This window comes from Sminthopsis crassicaudata, chromosome 2, assembly GCF_048593235.1.
Source record: "Sminthopsis crassicaudata isolate SCR6 chromosome 2, ASM4859323v1, whole genome shotgun sequence".
Lineage (NCBI taxonomy): Eukaryota > Metazoa > Chordata > Mammalia > Dasyuromorphia > Dasyuridae > Sminthopsis > Sminthopsis crassicaudata.
In genome coordinates this window covers 79,928,446-79,943,823 of record NC_133618.1, presented here as the reverse complement: position 1 = coordinate 79,943,823, position 15,378 = coordinate 79,928,446, and the positions used below count along the sequence as shown (strand labels likewise).

At 33.7% G+C, this 15,378-nt stretch overlaps 1 protein-coding gene across 4 annotated transcripts in view; it reads left to right on the top strand.

Annotated features, from left to right (window-relative positions):
• The window catches only part of MAP4K3 (mitogen-activated protein kinase kinase kinase kinase 3), a 166,483-nt gene that overhangs the window by 143,810 nt on the left and 7,295 nt on the right, over positions 1–15,378 (top strand). For all 4 annotated transcript variants that reach the window (XM_074286652.1, XM_074286649.1, XM_074286651.1 and 1 more), the window contains 5 exons: positions 97–157; positions 263–380; positions 7,328–7,386; positions 8,446–8,549; positions 10,666–10,837. In XM_074286652.1, the coding sequence (XP_074142753.1) occupies positions 97–157; positions 263–380; positions 7,328–7,386; positions 8,446–8,549; positions 10,666–10,837 (514 nt within the window). The remainder of the gene's footprint in view (positions 1–96; positions 158–262; positions 381–7,327; positions 7,387–8,445; positions 8,550–10,665; positions 10,838–15,378) is intronic.

Sequence of the window (15,378 nt, the reverse complement as noted above, 5' to 3'; positions counted from 1 at the left end):
ATATATATATATATATGTAATTTTATATTAATAAAATGTATTTTTAAAATGTTATCTGTATAGCTCTTTGTAAAATCCATTCATTTTTCTTACCAGCTATTTCCCCGAAGATGTACATGGTTATATGTAATGAATAATTGCTTACTATCAATATCTGGTAAGTTTTTATATTTTAAAGTGTTTGTTGTTAAAAATATTAGAGAAAATGGTATTCATTTTTGAATCTGAAGCTTTATTTTACATGTACCTTTTTTTTCTTCAGGTAAAGCATCTCAGCTTTATTCCCATAATTTACCAGGACTTTTTGATTATGCAAGACAAATGCAAAAGTTACCCGTTGCTATTCCAGCACACAAACTCCCTGACCGAATATTACCCAGGTGAGTGGATAACAAGAATTCATGTGCTTGTTTAGACATAGACATAATACGTTATTAATCCTTTTAGATTGGTCTCTGCATAAGGTGGCCCAATACTAAAGCATCAGCCTTGTACTCAAAAACTCTGATTTCTACTGATTGATCAGTAGAAACTTTTGTATTCTGTTTCTCCTTTCCCAGTTTCCCTACACTGACTTGGACTCATTCTCTTTTTTGATTTTATTTCTGTTTTTCCTTTTCTATTTTTTTGTTTTGTACAAGTCATTTTTCTCTCTCCTCTCTCTTTTTTTTTTTTTTTTTTTTTTTTTAAGGTTTAAAGGTTTTCTATCTTATTAGTAGTTTTCCTTTTTTTTTTAATCAAAGGAAAATAAAGTACTTTATTAACCAGTAATTTATGGGGATTTATCATTTTTATTTTTAAAATTAATATTGCTTATTCTTAACAATTTTATTTTTATGCAGAACCTTTATGCCAGCAGAAAACACAACCTGTCTCATACAATTCTCAGGAATTCCAAGGGTCAAAAAATTCCTTACCCTTTTGCCAACTTGGTCATGAGCTTTTCCAAATTCAACTTAATAGGAATTTAATAACCAAAATGTAAGGTGTGGGGTCAGGTGCTAGAAATGCAAAAGAAAAATATTGTATCTAGTTTCAAGAATCTTCTCTTTGGAAAGGGGGTAGAAGTGTAAGAAAATGACTGTACATAAATAAGCAAATACAAAATATACTCAAGTAATTTTCTACCTAGAATGAGGGAGACACTAAACTACTGGAGTAAGGGAAAGATGAGGAATTCTTGAAAGAGGAAACTAGATAGGTAGAGATGAAAAGAGAAAATGTATCAGTAATGAGAGATCATCTTTGGAAAGATACTAATGCAGATGAAAAGTCACATGGAATAGTAAATAAGTAAGCATGACTTTAGTGAAAGAGAAAACACTATAATATAAAAGGAGACAAAATCTGCTTGATTCTGATTGTCTCATGTTTAAGAAGCTAAATGGAATTCCTTTTCTCCTAAAAGTAAAGTGAGCCTGTTGAGCAAGGATTGATATGGTAAAAACTGCTTTTAGAAATCAAAATCTAGCAATCATGTGAAGGTTGGATTGGAGAGAGAAGAGATGTGGGGCAGGGAGACCAATTTTGAGGCCACTGGAAAGATGATGAAGCCCAGAACTAAGGTGATCATCATGTTGCTAGATAAGGGGATGAAGGCACCAACCTTAGGACTTAATTGGAAATAAGGATAAGGAAGAGACAGAAAGATGTAAAAATGCAAGCTTAGGCAACTGAAAGTAGAATGGTGTGTCCTAGAGAGAAATCAGGAAGTGGAAAAGGAGGTTGGATTTTAAAGGAACTATATTCCAAACTTTTTGGGGCATGGTGACTTTTCCACTACTCTTGAGAGCTCATATGACCAACAAGAAGCTAGAAATGTTATACATATTTTTTTTTTTTTCTCCACCAGCATCTCAAATTGCAAAACATCAAAAGAATTATGTACTAGATCTAAAGGAATTGCAGCTTAATTCATCAAAAGAATACAAAACCCTCAATAAAATAAAAAGGATATAAATTAATGACATGGAATTTTAATATGTAAAGGTCCCAGGAATTGCTCAGGAAGCCCAAGAAACAGAAAAGCTTGTGACTCTGGATACAAGAATTCCCCCCATGTCAGTGGCTCAGTCTGAATCTCTCCATCCCCAAAAGCGATAGCAGTCATTGATTCTGACCAGCCATTTGACAGAAAGGAACAGTGTATAGGAATGAGTGGCTTCAAGGAGTCTAAAAGTGAATACTACAAGAAAATGAACATCAGGCCTAAGAAATAGGATACTGGAGATTTCAGTGTTATTTAGAAAATGAATCCAACCCCAGCTGACACATACCATATCATGAGAATTCTGGGGCCACCCAGCAATTTAGACTTAGAAGACTCTGTGTAGCAATAAAAAGGATTGGGAAGGATCCCAAAGGCAAATAATGGGGCATATGAAATGTAGTTTGAATGAATAAAAGCCTAATTGTCAAGCAAATAATATCCAACAGAAAATATTATTTGAAAAAAATAGTAAAACTTCAAAAATAGAAATTGAAGTTATATATGGTATAGTATAGGAATTGGCACACTGTGACCCAAGGGCCAGATTCAGTCTACTGCACTTTTTTGTGCCGATTTGACCCATACACTGTAGTTTACTAATACCCAATGTAGTACACCTTCAAGACCTGGCCTTAAAGCCAGAAAAACATAGCTTCAAATCCCACCTATAACACATATTGGGTTCTGAATCTGAGCATCTCACTTACTCTATTAGTGCGTTTGACAACATTTAAGATGAAAAATTTCAGAGAAAATAATAGACCCTATATTAATAATAGAGATTCTTTACCTGGGATTCCCCTGTACCAGTAGTCCCTTCTCTAACTATTCTAATATGAAGGAAAATAAACCAGTGTTATCTGATAAAAATATTCAATAAAAATTAAGTAATTTTTAAACAAGAAAGTTTGAATGAATTCAAGTTGAAAGTCAGCAAAATGAGTATAGAATTGCAAAACACAAGCAATAGGATAAGAAAAATTGAATGTCTGATATAGATATGTATCTAAAGAAAGAAATTCTAGGAAAGAAAATATAGAATTTTAAAATGTTGAAGTAGAGAAACTTCATTAGAAACATTAGAAATTGCACATGAATTCTGTATAAACAACATGACTGATCTTGAAGATAGGATGCAGACAGATAACTTGAGCATCATAGAGCTCTCAGAAAAATGAGAGATCAAAACTTTTCAAACTCGTGTAAAATATTACAAAGAATGGCATAAGGAAAATTTATTTTTGGATGTAAGCAATAAAGTATTCATTGAGAGAATCTGTGGATCATATCCATTGAAAAACCCAAAGTTAAAACTAGAAAAAATTTTAGCAGTTAATGTTAATAATTTGAATAACAAACAACTTTGCAAGCAGACAGGAGAAAAGTCTTCAAATGTAAAGCAGAAGCAGATTTGAATAATAAAACATTCTTCCAGATTTGTGAGAAAAGAGAATTCACTAACAGTACAAAATACAAAGGAACTACAATCTAGAATTCATACATTCCACAAACCTGAGCCTAATCATTAAATAAATAAAATCACTGTTCAATTAAAAAAGAAACATTTTAGTCATTCCTTGACAAAATAGAAATGAATAGATTATTCATTTTACAAATATCCCCAGCAATCGAACTTAATTAAGGTAAGTAACTATGTGCAGTTATTATTAAAAGAATAAATATTGAGATTATTTCCCTGAAATCTGTGCTCTTCTTTTTGACAAGGAGTTACAGAATAATGGGAAATCATTAAAGGATGAAAAGAGGAATTTTAAAAAGAAGAAGGGAAGATAAAAGAATTGAAACAGTTCCATGGACTGAATCTACCCTTATTTTCTATAGTTGTATCAATCTGTTTTATGTAAAAAAAATAACAGAATAGAAAGTTGGATAAATGAAGGGTGTTAAGAATCAGAGGGGAGCAAATGATACAAAAATAACATAGTAATTTATAACAAAAATAAGATAGTAATACATTTCATCTATCCAAAAACAAACCAAAAAAAGCAATGTGCTTCAAATTCTAATTTAACAAATACATGATTTTGTGACCCTGGGTACTCATATAATCTTATCAGTAAGAAGAGTATTGTAGGAGAAAAGAATGAAATCATTATAGAGATGTGACTAAGATTGGATGTAGAAGTCAGAAGGAGGATCAATCTTTCCCCATAAAGTGAAAGAAAAAGGTACTATTAAAGAAACATTACTATTTTAAGAGGTGAGTGTCTGGAGTATTTTTTTTTCCTGGATAACATCCTAATCCGAGAGGTAAGATGTGTCACCTAGCACCTAGAGTAGCAGAACTACAAAAAGAATGAGAACTGATCATTGTAAGAGCAAAGGGCAGGACTGGGATATTTTTCAGGAGAAATAATAAATCCTGTTAGGCAGCACTACATCCGTCTAACATTAGTACCCTCATCCATTGGTATTTTTGAAATTGAGGAATTTCTTAAAGGGTTGAGAAAAACAATAATGCACCAATTTATCATCATTCCTCTGCAAATGAGAGAGCAAATAAAATTAAACAGTAGTTTTAGTTTATTAGAGGCTACTACTTACTTTCTTAAAGCATAGATATGATCATCTGAAACCTGGGAGTATCAGTGATTTCTCCAAGGGAGAGAAAATGTAGAAAAGGGATGAAATAAAAGAGGAACCAAGAGAGAGGCCTGAGAGTAAACCATCCACAGTCAAGAGGTTGAGTGTGATGATGCCTTCAAAGGACATTGAGACAGTGAAAGCCAGGAGACAGAAGAAACACTATGAAAGCTGAGTGTGAAGTGAATTTCCTGTAAGGAAGGGATGGTTTGTAAGGTTAAACCCAATTGTCTATTGACAAATTTATGTTAAGTGCCTACTGTGTGCCAAACACAGTATTTATCATAGGGATACAAAGAAAGGCAAAAGATATTCCTACTTTCACGGACTAATGGAGATGATATGATACAATTACATATATAAACAAGATATATAACAGAATAAATTGGAACTAATAGAGGGAAGACACTAGTATTAATGGGAATAGGAAAAGTCTTATGTATAGAGGGTGAGATTTTGGCTGGAACTTGAAGTAATACAGGAAAGCCAAGAACAGAACTGAGAAGAGAGAACATTCTTGGTTTGGGGAACAGCCAGTAAAAATTCCCAAGGCCAGGGGGATGGGATGTCTTATTCATGAGGCACAAGGAAACCAAAGTCAGTAGATCGAAGAGTTTGTGCCAAGGAGTAAGGCATAAGGAGACTAGAAAGGTAGATGGGGACTTAGTTAAGGACTCCAAATGCCAAAAACATTTTGCATTTGATCCTGGAGACAATAAGGAGCTGCTGGAGTCTGATGAAGAGTCATCAGCCCTTGTGTTAGGAAGAACTGAAGGCAAGGTGGGATGGAGTAGGGAGAGACCAACCAGGATCCTATTGTGGTAGTTCAAGTGTGAGGGATTAAAGACACCACCAGCTTGGTGGCAGTCTGGTGAAGGATAGCATGGGGCAAATCTGAGAGATGCTATGAAGGGGAAAAAAAACCCAGCTTGATAGCTTCTTGGAAGTGGAGAGTGAGAAGACAAGGATAACACGTTAGATACTGGAAAGCATTGAGAATACCAAAAGAGGCAGAAGACAGTCCCTGCCCTCAAAGATCTCACAATCTGAGGGATGATTGAATCCTTAATAGTATTAGGGATAATAGCAAGAGGAGAGGGTGTGGGAGAACAGAAACCGAGTTCAGTTTTAAACATGTGTTTAAGATGTCTCTGAGATACCCTATCTGAAAGCAGCTAGTAATGCTAGACTACAAGTCTGCAGAGAAGTTAGGAGATTTGGGAGTCATCAGCATAATGAAATCATTAAAATCATGGGAGCCGATAATAAATAACATCAAGCAAAATAGGATTATATCTTAAATCTGAGAGGGGAGAGAAACATGTATATTGAAAAGAGACAAGGACCAACAAAGCCCTGTGCAATCCCCCTCCTCCCCAATTAGCAGGCATGCCCTGGATGAAGATCCAGCAAAGGAGAATGAAAAGGAATAGACAGATGGATAGAAAGAGAACATAGAAAAAGCAATGTCATGAAACCCTAGAGAAGAGAGTATCACAGGGAAGAGGATAACAGGATCAGAGGCTGCAGAGAGGTCAGAACAATTGAGAAAAATGGCTCATTCATTTTGGAAAGAGCAGTTTGGTTAATTGGTAGGTAGAAACCAGATTGTAGCGTTAAGACAGAAGAAAGGAAGTGGAAGTACTTGTTGTAAATATTGTTCCCAAAGAGTTTAGCAACAAAAACAAGGAGAAATATCAGGAGGCAACTAATGGGAATGAGCAAAAAAATCAAGGTAGTGGAGAACTAAGAAAAATCCAATGGATTTCTTAATAGTCATTAATAGCCTTAAGGAGGATAGTTTCAGTGGGATAAGAAGCTCACGGACAAAGGCCAATGGCACATAACAAATTAAACAGTAATTATTATTAGTCTCTCAATTGCACACTAGATAGCTTTAATTCTTTAAAGCATTCCCATTATCACTAGCTTTTAACATTATTTATCAATGATTTTTATGCCAGTTTAGTTTCTTCTCCAAAACTTATTTACAGAACCGTGACATTCTCAACTGTTGGCCCACATAGGTCTTGTTCACCAAACATTGGATTAGATACAAAGTATAGATAAGTTTGCATCTATTCCTTTATTAAATTTACCATTAGCTTGAGAAATAATGTAGCAAAATCTATTATCCATAATTCAGAGCATTACATATGTGTATGACAGATACAAGGAGGCTGAAGTATATGAAGTGCTTTTCTTGCTGTTTTTCCACTCATGATGCTTCATGTCCCTTCCTCACTGCATGCTGTCCCTTCCTCCTTTTTTTTTTTTCCTCCCTCTTCCTGAAAGGCCTTTGCACTCCCTTCTCATCAAAACTTCTGATTTTTCCCTTCTGGCTCCTGAGTGAAGAAGCCTTTCCTGCTATCCTTCATCTGTGAGAGCTTTCTTGTTGCCCCTGCCCAGATCACCTTGCATTATTTAACCCATTTGTCTTAGTTTCCTCAAGGACAAAATGGGGAGTCCATGAATACTTATTCTAAAAGGCTACTCTGAGGATCAAATAAAATACTGGGTCCTAGAGTATATACACATGAAGTAAGCCTCAGAAAGGTAGGTAGAGGCCAGATTGTAAAGTCCTGTAAGTGCCACCCCCCTCTCAAAAAGAGGTAGGCCTATAAATTAATAGGAATTACTGGGATGATGTAATCGAACTTGCCAGGTTAGAATAATGACTTGGATAGCTATGTGGAGCATGGATTGTATTAGCCACTTCTGTTTTTCTTTTAGGAAATTTGCTGTATCTGCAAAAATTCCTGAAACCAAGTGGTGTCAGAAATGTTGCGTAGGTAAGTACTAAAACCACTGGAGTAAGGCCATTCTATTTTGTCAAGCTGACTAGAGAATTCTGAGTTTCATTTTTTATCCTTATCTGGGGCAATCCTTGCCCCCAGACAGTTCACTGTAAAAGTTTAGTTGTCCCCTTCAGGACCACCAAAAGATGAAATGTGTGTGAAGAAAAGAGAAAAGCGTTTAAAACTGAAACCTGAAGTATATCAATTGTTAGGAGGTTTGACACAAAGGATGATTCAGCAAAAGAAAAAGAAAAGTATTAGTCAAGAAAAGAATAGGAGAGAGCAACATCATGAAGATTTGGGAATAAGATTGTATTTAGGAGAGTGGCCAATAGTATCAGTTGAAGAAAGAGCTACCACTGAGAAAAGGCTACTTTTTTTGATTGTTGGTTACCTAGGAGAGAATTTTATATGTACATGATAAATGTGACTTCAATTTTCTTAGTAAAGGAATGCTTTGTAACATAATTTTCCTTCATTTTAAAAAGGTATTTGTATATGGAATGTGTTGAACTAAATAACTTTCATTGTTTTCCTCACTTTTTTTTTCTTGTTTTTTGGCAAGGCAGTTAATATTAAATGACTTGCTTGGAGTTGCACAGCTAATAAGTGTTGTATCTGAAGTCAGATTAGAACCCACGTCCTCCTGACTACACTGCGAGTGTTCTATATACTATGCCACCTAACTGCCTCTTGAATCAGATAACTTCTAAGGGCCCCTTCTAACTAATACAAGAAAATGATGGGAGGAAATGGTCCTCAATATTGTTCAGTCATTTTGCCATCCCCTTTTTTCTTTTGCTTTTTCCCAAATCCTATCTTCTTCTCATGTGGCTAAAGCTTCATCTTCAATACTTGATCTTCACTGTGGTCCTTTCTGTTTGTTTGTGAATACTTGAAGTTCTTACCAAATTTCTAATAAAAAATTTTATTGGCAAGTAACTTTTAATTTTACTTTTAAGGCTTGGATTAAGGTAATTTACAGTGAACTTTATATTTATTTAACTCCATATATAAACAGTAACAAATTATTTGTAACTTTTGTCTCAACAGTGAGAAATCCTTACACTGGCCATAAATACCTTTGTGGGGCACTTCAGTCTAGCATTGTTCTGTTAGAATGGGTTGAACCAATGCAGAAGTTTATGTTAATTAAGGTAAGCATAAAAGACTAACCTGTATAATTCATAGTACAAAAAGAATAATAATTCAATTTTTATTAAATTTATATCATAAAATCCACAACATATCTCTTCCTTGTTATCTTGTGCTATTTGATTATTTTAAATGGTGTGCAGATTGATGAAAACCTTTCTGGTTTTGGAAATTCAATTGTCCTAATGAAGAATATTCTTAGACTAGAGAAATTTTATGTGAAAGTTTTAAAAGGTGATGAAAAAAGCAAAAATGAGTTGTAGTTACAACTATTGAAGTGTGAGAACAAATTCAGAAAACAGCTGGTTTTTATGTGACTCAGGCCATCATAATAGAGTCCCTTGCAGATTTGTCCTTTACCCAAAATAATAGAAATCATCTTGAGGGGAGGGGCAGCTAAATGGCTCAATGAATGGAGAGCCAGCCTTGAAGTCAAGAAAATTTGAGTTCAAATCTGGCCTCAGACACTTAACATTTCCTAGCTGTATAACCCTGGGCAAGTCACTTAACCCCAATTGCCACAGCCAAAAAAAAAAAAAAAAGAAAAGAAAAGAATGTTTATTTGCCATGGAACAATCCACAAATTGTCCTAAAAAAATTAGTCTGAGTTTTCTACATCTTTTAAGTACTGAATATTCTTTAGTACATTTTATCATATACATCCTTGTTTAATAATTGGATGATTAAGTATTCACAATGTTAAGAGTATGAATTGTTCATGTTGATGCCAAATGAAATAGTCATTGAAATTTCCAAAATATACTATAATAATATTTTAATAATTATTTCCTTATTGTTTTATATCTTGGTCTTTATGTCTCAGATTTGAAATGAGTTCTTTATAACACAATTTCACATGGTCTTAAGATACTAAAAATCTTCTTCAGTTGTGTCTGAAGCTTGGATCATGACACACTAATTAATACATTTAAGTCTTTCTTGGCAAAGAGACTGGAATAGTTTTCCATTTCCTTCAACCCTGGATTTAGGCAAATTGAGATTAAGTGATTTGCCTAGAGCCACTCAGCTAGTAACTATCTAAGGCTAGGGTTGTGCCAGGTCTTTCTAACTCCTGGCCTAACACTCTAGCCACAGAGCCAACTAGTTGCCTTCTAGGCAAACTGATGTTAAGGATTTGCTCCAAGTCTTGCAACTAAGTGTCTGAAATTAGATTTGAATTCAGGTCTTCCTGACTGCAGTTTTAGTAGTCATTCCATTGAACATTCTAGCTTCTTCTGTTTAAAGTGTTACCTTACCCTTGTTTTCAATCTTATAAAATGCTTGAGGTTTTTATTTCTTATTGTCATGAAACAGTTGATTATTAACCTTGAGATGAATTGTGGAAAGGAGAAAGCAGTTTTATAAATTTTAAATCCATTATTATATACAACAGCACTTCTCTTGGATTGGAATTTCTTTATAATGAAATCTAAGGATTTTTTAATAGAAAATTTTTCATATTACACAAAACTGCTCTTGACATTTATAATTATATGTAAGAAAAATTTCTCATAGGACAGCTTCTTTTTGTCCCTTCCCAGCTGAAGATATATAAACCCTTCCCTAGACCAGATTATAAATTATAGGAAGGAAGCCTTAAAGTTGTACAGAACTTTGTCATTTTCAAGGCACTTGAATGTGCATTAGCTCTTTTTTCCTCACAACAATCAATTTCTATATTCTTGGCAAATAATATTACCTTCATTTTACAAAGAAACTTGAGACCTGGAAAGGTGAAGTAGCTTGCCTGGGGGTAACAGCTAGGAAACCAGTGCCTGAACCCAGTCTCAGTCCCTGGTCCAGTGTTCTTTCCAACTTCCCCTGGTGTGTGTTGTCTACCTTTACTGGTATCATGTTCATTTCCATTATATTTAAAGATGGCACTGTTGGCAAAGTGACTTGAGGGCATGGGTAAAGGCAGGTGTGGAGTTGAACTTATAGCATGAACCTTCTGTCTTCAAAAACATTTGAAAAGATAACTCTGGGAATACCATTTTACCTTATTTTATCTCAGCAACAAAGTTTTCTTATTTGTGACTAATGAGAATATTTTCTGTTATATAAAATTATGTTGTTTCTTTTTATTGTGTTTAACAGTACTTTTGTTTTTTCCTTTAGCACATAGATTTTCCTATACCTTGTCCACTTAGAATGTTTGAAATGCTGGTAGTGCCTGAACAGGAATACCCTCTAGTTTGTGTTGGTGTTAGTAGAGGAAGAGATTTCAACCAGGTGGTTCGGTTTGAGACTGTCAACCCAAATTCTACCTCTTCATGGTTTACAGAATCAGGTTGGTACATTTATTTTTTTTATTAATTTGCTTCTTTCTGATAGATTTGTAATATGTATCTGTTATATATTTTACACAAATTATGCAAAAAAGAAAATGTAGATTTAAGTAACAGCTAAATTGCAAAGTGTTAATCTTTTTCTCCCCATTTAAACAGATCATCCACTGGCCAAAACAAAATAAATAAATATGTGTATCTATCTATCTATCTATCTATCTATCTATATAATTCCCCCCTCCCCCCAGGCAATTGGGGTTTAGTGGTTTGCCCAGGGGTCACACAGTCAGGAAGTATTAAGTGTCTGAGGTAGAATTTAAACTCAGATCCTCCTGACTTCAGGGCTTGTGCTCTATCCACTACACCATCTAGCTGCCCTACAATATAATACTTTTAAAGTGCTTCTGATGAATTTAAATAGAAATTTTATCTTCTTTTCTATATAATTTTTATGAATACTTTTTACATAAAATGAGTACAACTATTCTAGTATAGTCAATAAGAAAAATGATGTTTTTAAAAACACAGCAATTAAATATAACATATCAGTTTTTTTATCCTCCAAGTATATGCATAATATTTTACTTCCATGTTAGAGAATATTTTCTGTTTTTCCTTTTAAAAACATTCATGCCTTTAAAATTCTGTTTTGAATGGTATTCGTTGATGTTAATATAATCCTATGAAAGAAGATTGGTATCTGAAAGAGTACCTTTAATAATACCAAATTTTATCAACAATGACTCAAAACTATTATGATATAATGGGAAAAAAAACACAAAAAAAGAACATGCCTTTACCTAGGGAGCTCCAGTTGACTTAGCCATCCTGATCATCATTCCATCTCAAGAACTTTGGCTTATTTTCTGTTTTATCTTCTAAGGTCTCTAAGTATATTACACAAGAGGACTGTTTTAAAATCCTGTGTATATCTCAGTCTTGGACTAATTAATTGGCTAGTCTGAATTACCAGAACAGAATTTTTTAAAATGTAATTTGTTGTTTGAAATGTATATTGTAATTGAAACTAGACTCTAAAGATAATATAGCATAGAATTCCTTAGAGAAATTACTTTTATGGAATGGAATTTTATTTGTGATAAATTTATAAATTATGAGTAAATGAGGACTTACGAAGTACTTTGAAAGTATGTTGGGGTTTTTTTTTTTATTTTGTTTTGTTTTTGCTGGGACAGTTGGGGTTAAGTAACTGGATTACACAGATAGGAAGTGTTAAATATCTAAGGCCAGATTTGAACTCAGGTCCTCCTGACTTCAGGAGTGGTGGTCTATTCACTATGCCACCTAGCTTCCCCACTTTGAAATTTTTTAAAAAACAGGATGTTTTTATCTAGTTCTAATACTTCTTAGAAATATCCTTGGTGAGATTAATTTCTTAGAACCCTTTCTTAGTGAAGTTGATAAATTTTATCCCACTTCATGACCACATTTGCCAACTTGAAATTAATTAAATTTTAATTAAACTTTAAAGTAATGGAATCTTTATGTTGCTGAACTTATTGTGCTTTGTATGTTATAGGCAACAAGAATTTGTTGATAAATCAAGCATTTAAACTAAAATCTTATACTTTAAAAATTGGTTTTTATAGCCTTTTAAAGCACTGTTTCATTGCAACTGAATAGCCCATTTCTAATTTCTGCAAATAACTACCTTTGTTCACTTTATTACCATTTTTTCACTTTTCTAAATTAGTTCTCTTGTGAAATAAGGATATAGAACTTGAGAGGTTAGCCCCCTCATTTAACAAATGTTAAAAAAAAAAAAAAAAAAAAAAAAAAAGGCCCAAAAAAGGAAGAGGTGTGCCTTGCCTCAGTCAGGTCATACAGGCAACAAAAGACTCTAATGGAACTAGAAATCTAGGTCCTCTGATCACACTTTTCCAGGAGTGCCTGATGAGGAGAGGACTCCATTCCATAATTGTGAATTTTGATTATGTACTCCTACTCTGTGCAGGAAGACTTTGGGATCTTTTCCCTACCACAAAGAATGTTCATTCAAATAGAACATAAAATAAATACTAAAATTAACTAAAATAAGGCATATAATGTAGAAAGAGCTATATGAGAAAGTTGGATTTGTATTTGCAAGAAATTGCTTCTAATTAGAAGAAGCAGAAAAAAACTTCAGGAAGAAGATGTCATTGAGATGGCTCTTGGGGTGAAGAAGTCAGAAAGAAGAAAAGTCATGAGCAAAAGGACTGAATCAAGAAAATAATGTATTTTGAGATAACAAAGTAATTCCTTTTCCTTGCAGTTATAATCAATGAAAAGAAATAATGAGAAATAGGGATATATTCTCCCAGAAATGATCATCTTCCAAGAACAAGTGAGAAAGTAAATAGTACTTTTTTCTAAAGGGGAAGCAGAAAGGTTAAAATAACCATCCATCACCTCTGGAGGTAGAAATCTTAGCCAAAATCTTTGAGCACAACATGGAACATATTAATGATAAAAAGGATCCTTTAGATAATCTTACAGACATCTGCTTTAAGTGAATATCAGAAGATAGAGGAAAATGAATCTAACCTGATGAGGGAGAGGACCCTATGATTCCCCCAAAAGCATGGAACCATAGCTGAACTTTCCTAAATGGTTTAATAGAGATAAAGGTCTAGAAAGATATGTTGTAACTCTATTTTAGAGTTCTAGACAGAAGAGTCTAGGCTTCATGTGATAGACAGCAAGAGCCACTGAAGACTTTTGAGCAAGGTAGGGATATTTTTTTTCCATTCACTAAAAATCTCTTTGAAATCCAGGTAAAAACATTTTCAGCCCTTTTTTACCAAATCTTTATTAAATGCCTACAGTGTACTAGAAACTGTGTATAAAAACAAAAGATTCCCTGCCCTAAAGGAATCTATATTCTACTCAAATATACACAAGTAAATAAATATAAACTACTTTGAAGAAGAGAGGACTACCAACTCGGGAGTTTACAGATAGAGTTTTCATATTCACAACCGTTATTGCCATAGTAATATTCAAATATTAGATGAAGTTAATCCACTCCAAGAATAACAGAATGTTTAAAAAAAAATTTATATATATATTTAGACTTTATTGTACTTTTTTTTTTTTTTTTTTTTTTTTTTTTTACTAATTCAGCATGCAACTCTAGCTCGGTATACAAGGCTCTGGTAGCTGCTCTATTACATTTAAACTGCTTTTTTCCCTGTTCTGAAAGCCATATGTTAACTTGATAAGAACTGTTACATGGGGTTATAATTTACCAAGAGTGCTTACTATAAACAAGTATACCTTGATTAGCTTAATAATAAAAACTGTAAATATTTGGAACACATGAACAATCTGTATTATTTGTCTGAAAATAGGAATTCTTTTTAATAATTCCTGAAGATTCCTAAATATTCTAAAAATTTATAATGTGCATAATTTGGGGGGGTAATTTTAAGAAAGAAAAATTGCTTTCATTAACATGACAGGTCTGGGGGCAGAGAGTGCAGGGCAGAATCAAGGAAAGCTTCATGAACAGGTAGGCTCTGAATTAAGAAAATTATGGAAAGAAGGAATTTTCAAAAGATGAAGATGATGATGAAGAAGATGTATGTCCAAGCAAAGAAAATAAGAGAAAGCAGAATTGAGAACATGAAGCAATGGGTACTCTGGGTAAGCTGGAGAATGGAATGCATTGAAGAATAGTGTGAGGTAAAACTGGAAAGAAACTAGAATCATGAGACCTTGAATGCCAAACTGAAGAGGCTGTATTTTATTTGACTTGCATTAGAGAACCACTGAAGGGTTTTGAGCAAAGGAATACCATGATCAGACCCAGTACCTCAAGATTATGCCTTCATATACACCAAAATAATGGCAATAGCAAACTTTTTGTTGCAACAGATAACTTGAAATAACTCATAAGTTGAGAAATAGTTAGTTAGACAAACTGCATAGATGCATTAGATGTAATGCATCAATGTAATGTAATATTGTTATGCTGGGAGAAAAAGATGACCATGATGACTACAGAGAAGTATGGGACGTCCTCCATGGATTTGATGATACAAAGCAAAATAAACAAACCCAAGAAAACTGAACACAATGGCAACTAAAATATAAATATATAGCAACTACTATAAAACTTAATGTTACAAATTAAAATAAGAAATGGATGCTTCAGAATTACAAAGCACAACCTTGGCAAAATGTGTGTGTGTGTGTGTGTGTGTGTGTGTGTGTGTGTGTGTGTGTGTGTGTGTGTATGTGTGTGTGTACATAGAAATATTTATATCTCAAAAAATATGAGAAAATTTCCTGCAGCAGTGGATCCGTGAGTGGAGTATTGCATATAATGTCGTGTTTTTTTTGTTTGTTTGTTTGTTTGTTTGTTTTTTGTTTTGTTTTGTTTTTGTTTTTGTTTTTTTCATTGTAGTCAGTTTTTTGTTTGTTTTTTGTTTTTTTTATCTCTGGGAGGAAAGGAGGTAAAGAAAGAGGAGCACATTTTATTATTAGGTTCTTACTAGGTGCTAAGTCAGTACTTAACAATTCAATAGCTCAGGGTTCA